Raw genomic sequence first — 6,000 nt, 5'->3', positions numbered from 1 at the left:
TCTCTGTATACAGAAACCTGCTGTGTGGTACATGTAGCTACAAAACTAAGCACCCAGATTTAGAAAATAGATTCAACACCACAGCTCCACTCACCCTGAGAAGCAGCTGCCTGTATATTTAGTGGCACACAGTGCTTCTGACAATTTGGGGAAAAAAAAAATAGTATATGCAGCCTTTAAATGTAGGTACATATTTAGTATTAAGATGCTTACTGTGACATTAAATCACCATTTCAGTTTTTATTAGCTATTGAACAAAAATAAGTAATATTGGCAGATACACAAATTGATCCATACCTCAAAGTTCTTCAAGTCTTTATGACTGTGGCACTAGTGCTGCCGAAACAAACTTATCAGTGGGTCACAGGTGCTTTAAGAACAATTTTATTGACAATATCTCCACAAATAAACATTCTAAAGAAAAATTCAGAAATCTCTAAACTTAGAAAATTTAAAATTTTGTTCTCACTGGCAAAATATTCCCTGCCAAGAAATGAATGAGAAATGTAAAATGTCACTACATTTTTGAACTTCCCTAATTCCAACATTTTGGTCCAGTCCTTTCATTTTATAATACACATCCAACCCTTCAGCACAGTGAAAATGACTCAAAGTACAATTTTCCTTCTATAAGGGAATCTCAGTAGGATTTTTTTTTTTTTTTTTTTTTTGGCAAGCGTCTCCCTGAATCCTCTGTCTGCTTAGAACTTGATAGATAAAGTCTGCGAGAAACAACTTTCTGATGCTCCAACCAAGCCAAATTATTCTGGTAGTAATCGAAACCTAGATTTCTCCTAAATGATACAAAGCATATCATGTAGTACAATAAACTATCAGCATGCATTTTAGAGGTCATTTTTGTACTTCAGGTATATGCGTTTAAAACCAAAAAGGGACAGTTCTGATAAAAATGTACTCAGGTAATTCATAACATTAATATTTATTGCTTTATATGAATACTGTATTGAAAGCCCAAGCATTCAGTTTACACACAGAAATTATACAATTATATACCGTTTCACAATGGCAGTGAGCACTCATTACAATCTACAAAAATCTACTTTACAGAAATTTAAAAATCCTAAATATCAAAAAGGTACAGTTGAAGAAACAGGTATAAATTTGGCAGCCAGTAATTGTGACTGGGAGGTTGCAGCTTGCATGTCTTTAAATATGGGAACTGGAAAATATCGAAAGTAAAGCAGTAGTTGTGCTTTGAGCTGGTTTGAAAAAAATGTAACACTGGCTGTCAAAGTAGCATGTTCAAAAATATTTAGTTCACTTCCAAAATGTTATACAAATCATGGCGATTTCTATGCACCTCTACACCTTTTAGTTTTTTAGCTCAGGTACATAACTACTGTCATATATTAATTCTTCCAATACAGTGATGTGATCATACCAATGCCATCTGCATACCTTAGAGTAATTCTGAGACTTCTCTGTAATATTCACAATGCTTTGAGAAGCACTCAAGAAGGCAAGTACCTGTTAATTGCTTCCGAGATACTTTCTTACCATACTCTCAAACATTTCTTCTACAAAAAGTTTAAGCTAATGTTTTGATTACAACGTTCTCAACATAAAGCACATTTTCTCATAAATAAATGAAATCCTTTCACTCAGGCACCTCAGAAGTATACAAAAGTGTTGTAATCTGAACAGTTCTCTTGGAATGTGTTTACTCTGGTGTTTTCAACAACGTTCATATTTCCAGGGTTTCATATGGGCCAGATTTCATTTGCCTTTTTTCTTCCCCAGAGGCAAAACAAAGTGCCTTGAGAGGTGAACTTAGTCTTTTCCTATAGAAAAAGTATTTGCTGTATTTATCTTTTATAGAAACAGAAAAATATAACATTTCCCCCTTAGAACAGTGAGGGTACACGTACGTGTGCATGCGTGCATATGTGTGTGTGAAATGTAACACATTTTAAACACACAACGTAAGGTTTCATAGTGTGTATTCAAATAAAAATCTGGAAACCAGCATGAAACCCCATAGTTCACATGTTAAATGTTGAAACTGTAACCAAAATATGAAGTAACTGCTATAGCTGTCAGAAAAAGACAAGACAAAAAGCTTTCTTGCTTACATACAACTAGGTGTGGTAATTTCCAAAAAAGTTGTCAAAATTATAATTACCTTCCAGTTTAAAAACTTTTATTCTAAATAAAAAAAACTATACACAAACCACTGATTTGACCAAACGAAAGTTCAGCGGTAAGCAGGACCTGAAGGAGCTGGTATTCACAGTTCTTATCATGTACAACTCTTTCAAGGTTCAATCCATGGAGAAGTTTATTTTACAACCTGCTTCTTTTTGTAAAACTAAAGGTCCACTTTATTACATAAAATTATTTATACAGTGTAAAACCGGAGCCTTATGGAAAATACTGCATCTAAGTGTATTTAAATTAGTCTTGCTCCATAGGTTCATCTGCAACTTCTGTGGCTTCCTCACTGTTTTCCATAGGGGTCTCTGATGAATTTTCTGGAGTTTCACTAGCATACGACCCTAACTCTTCAGTTTCACTGCAGTCAGCTCCACTACTGCCAGATCCACTAATTTCACTGTTGTCTGAATGTGAATCCTTCTCTGATCGAGACTGATCGGACTCCTCCATTTGATTGCTCTCCTCAGAGGTCTCTTCATTCACAGTTGAGGACTCAGTGTCTTTTTCTTGATCTTTTCTGTCTGGACCAGAGTTTCTGGGAGACATGAAGGACTCTAGAAACAGCGAAAGGACAGTATTACAAGGGCAGTTTTTTATCCTGAAAATTTTAATCCTGCTACTTTCCATTCCTGGCTATGCTGAGCAAAGTTTCTACAACACAAAGACAAGACAAAGTGACAATCCCAGCTTTTATTAAAAATTTAAAATATCAGCCAACCTCATCAGGATAGCCACTCTGTACTAACATACCATAAAATAAAGTCATATTTTGGATTAAATAGGTAGCTTCACTTAATAAAACTTCAGCGGAAAAAGACAGTTTAAAAAACAATAAATAAATTCTTGCTTCCACACATTTCCTCATTTGTCCTCAGAATTAGTCTTCTGGAAATGCTGAAAACATTACTGCTTCAAGTATACATCGGTCGTCATCTAAAGGAACATGTTACAAATACAGGATCCATAAAAATAAATATTAAAAGAAATCTTGGGAGAACATGTTTAAAAAAAAAAAAAAACAAAGCAGAATCCAGAAGAAGAGACAATCAACAATCCCAACAGTACTGGCTTCCTGCAAAGAAAATCCAACCTTCTTGGAAAATGCACCAAACAAATGTAACAAGAAATGTGAAATACCTTCCTCCTCTTCCTCTGTACAGTGCTGTCTGGCACAAGTAGTATCTTTTTCTTTATCCTGAGATGTAGAGGATGTTTCTGTCTCTTCCCCCATGCCTAAAGAAACTTCACTGGAAGCAGTTTGATTAGGTGCATCTCTGGCTTCCCCTTCCTTGTCAAATTTAAGTCTTTTTACCTCATGCTCTTCTGCTTCTGCAGGGTCATCTTCAGAGTGCTTATTTTTTACAGGACTGCTCTGAGCACCTTCTGATTCAGATGCTGGTGATTCACTATAAACAACAAAAGCAGCTGTAGGGTGTTTGGTTTTCTTTTTTTTTTTTTTTTTGTTGCTTTTGAAAAAACATTCTGTAGCTTGTTACACTTCTTTTTTAAAGCAGCTATTTCAAATTAAACACTTTACAAGAAAACAGTAAAACTTGCTTCTTTCATTACATGACAAAACCTCAAAATCATCACTCCAGCTTCACCTGATTGTTGATGAAAACAGCAATCACACTGCTCTGGAGGGTCTAAATTACACACTGCTCCTACTGTCAGCATTAATGGCAAGCATTTATGAAATGTCGTGTCTGGTTAGACTTCATCATCCTGGCACAAATATGGTAACTGTCCATTTCTGAACTCTATTATTGACTCCGCAGTTTTACTACACATGCCATATGCTTACAAGATGCATTACTACAACTTTGAAAACTTGAGCTACTATTTACCTAGACAGCCCAAACAGCAGTAAGCACACAACAGAATCCTCCTACAGACATTCTTCTGTTATGGCTTAATTATGCGTACCTTGGAAGGCCATTCCCTTTTAAAATGCTTTTCAAATGCAGGTGAAAAAACATGAGAATAATAAAAACTTGGAATGCATTGCTCCTCACAAACCTGTGTTTCTTATCGTCCGTTTGCTGCAAGCTCGATTCTTTATGTTCCGTGCTGTCTGGCAAACCGTTTGTTGTCATAGGAGATGACAAAGAAACCTTCGGTCGGTTTACTGGCCTGGGAGTTCCAGGACCATTTACATTAGATCTTTAAAAAAAATAATAACAAAGTTAATAACAACAACAGTAGTAATAAACCCCATCCTTTTAATAAAGGAATTTGTTCCCAACAAAGAGCAGCTATAATCTAGTTCTTAGAAGAACTGGGTGGGGGAGCGTAACTTCCTATTTTGCAATAAATAAAATCCCTTGCCTCCAATGGAACCAGTATCACCAAAACTTTAAAGAAAATTCTACACAAGGTTACAAAAAAATATGAAAAAAGAACATGATGTATCCCCGTGACTCCTCTCCCTCATTCATATTCCATATCGTATTCCATTTTTGAGCCTATCTATTCAGGATCAAAATAGGCAAAAATAAGGGATCTGAGCCAGCCATTTCCATAACAACCTTGCTTTTATCCTGAAAAATGTAACTCCTGAAGCTAAACTTACCTGTCAGAGTAGCCTGGCGAATTTCCTGGGAACATTACGCCATTCATCCGGTTTAAACTATTTGAGTTATTTTTCCTATTAAATAAAGTAAGAATCAGAATGTTAGGAATAAAGGAATGTTTCCAAACTACTACACGTAACACTTGCAGATCACTACCACTACTGTTGGCTTAACTACTGATACTGAAAACTGAACTCCGCACGTTGCACTTCGGGATTCAACTACTGTCAGGAAGCGAAATACATTCCATATGCAGACACACATCCTCCTGGCTACTAATGCAATCCTGAAGTTCCAAGAAACTGAAGATTATACTTACTCTGAAGATGGATATACACAGCTGACAACCATGACATTCTGTAATACACAAAAATACACATTTTAAGAGTTCAGAAACAGAAACTTCTGTACCTGACAACAGTCCAAAACTTAAAGGGTTACAGGATATTGGTCGTATCTGCTGAAGTAGCTTTCAGATAATTTTTCTTTAGAGATATCAACATGTTAAAAACATAAAAACCATCTTGGCTCCCCTTTAACAAGATCAGACCACAATTACATTAAAAGCCAGTATTTTCCTAAGTGGGTCAAAACAAGACAACCACACTAACCCCCAGGCCCAAGTGTTTGTAATTTCTAACTGGTATATCCTTGGAAATCGGAACAAAATGTTCTCAAATGCTGAAAAACTCCTGAACTGGTGAAGAAATGTTCTGTTTGCACAAGTCCTATACTGAAAAGCATGCAAGCATTATTAGCTATTTTTGGCACAGCCATATTTCATCTGCTAAATTATTTTGGCCTCTGCATAAAAAAAATGGGCAGAAATAATTATTAATTCAACGTGTTTTGCTTAGCCCCCTCTTCCTCTTGAATGGCACTGCAAACAAAATCCGTTTTAATATCTAGAAACCTCGCTTTAAAAGGAGCCAAGTTTCTCTCTCTCTCTCTCTTTTTTTTTTTTTTTTAAATCAATGCTTAGTCAAATTATCAATGCAACCTTTTCTGCAGGACTGCTTAAATTAACCCAGACTAACTTTAATGAAGGATCTCCATAAAATTTGAAGTATTGTTTCACAGCTCTCACTCTGGCTGATTTTTGCTTTATGAAATCCCTGTTTCATCCTTTATTGCTGTCTTCCTTTGCCAAACTTGCAAGAATTTATCTGACTGTATGCCCTATAACAGTGAAAGCAGCTCCATTTAAAAGTTAAACTTTTTTTTTTTTTTGACTGAATAGTCTAAGTAGGAA

The 6,000-nt window shown here is 35.8% G+C and overlaps 1 protein-coding gene across 1 annotated transcript in view; it reads right to left on the bottom strand.

The window, feature by feature from the left end:
- Positions 1 to 368: 368 nt before the first annotated feature.
- The window catches only part of PPP4R2 (protein phosphatase 4 regulatory subunit 2), a 28,183-nt gene continuing 22,551 nt past the window's right edge, over positions 369 to 6,000 (bottom strand). The window contains exons 5-9 of the mRNA XM_032193922.1: positions 5,068 to 5,105; positions 4,748 to 4,822; positions 4,195 to 4,338; positions 3,313 to 3,581; positions 369 to 2,729 (exon numbers count right to left, since the gene is read on the bottom strand). Of these exons, the coding sequence (XP_032049813.1) occupies positions 2,416 to 2,729; positions 3,313 to 3,581; positions 4,195 to 4,338; positions 4,748 to 4,822; positions 5,068 to 5,105 (840 nt within the window). The 3' untranslated portion in view covers positions 369 to 2,415. The remainder of the gene's footprint in view (positions 2,730 to 3,312; positions 3,582 to 4,194; positions 4,339 to 4,747; positions 4,823 to 5,067; positions 5,106 to 6,000) is intronic.

The sequence above is a fragment of the Aythya fuligula genome, chromosome 10 (genome assembly GCF_009819795.1).
Source record: "Aythya fuligula isolate bAytFul2 chromosome 10, bAytFul2.pri, whole genome shotgun sequence".
Classification (NCBI taxonomy): Eukaryota; Metazoa; Chordata; class Aves; order Anseriformes; family Anatidae; genus Aythya; species Aythya fuligula.
The sequence above is the reverse complement of the archived record's forward strand: the minus strand, read 5'-3'. Positions and strand labels throughout refer to the sequence as shown.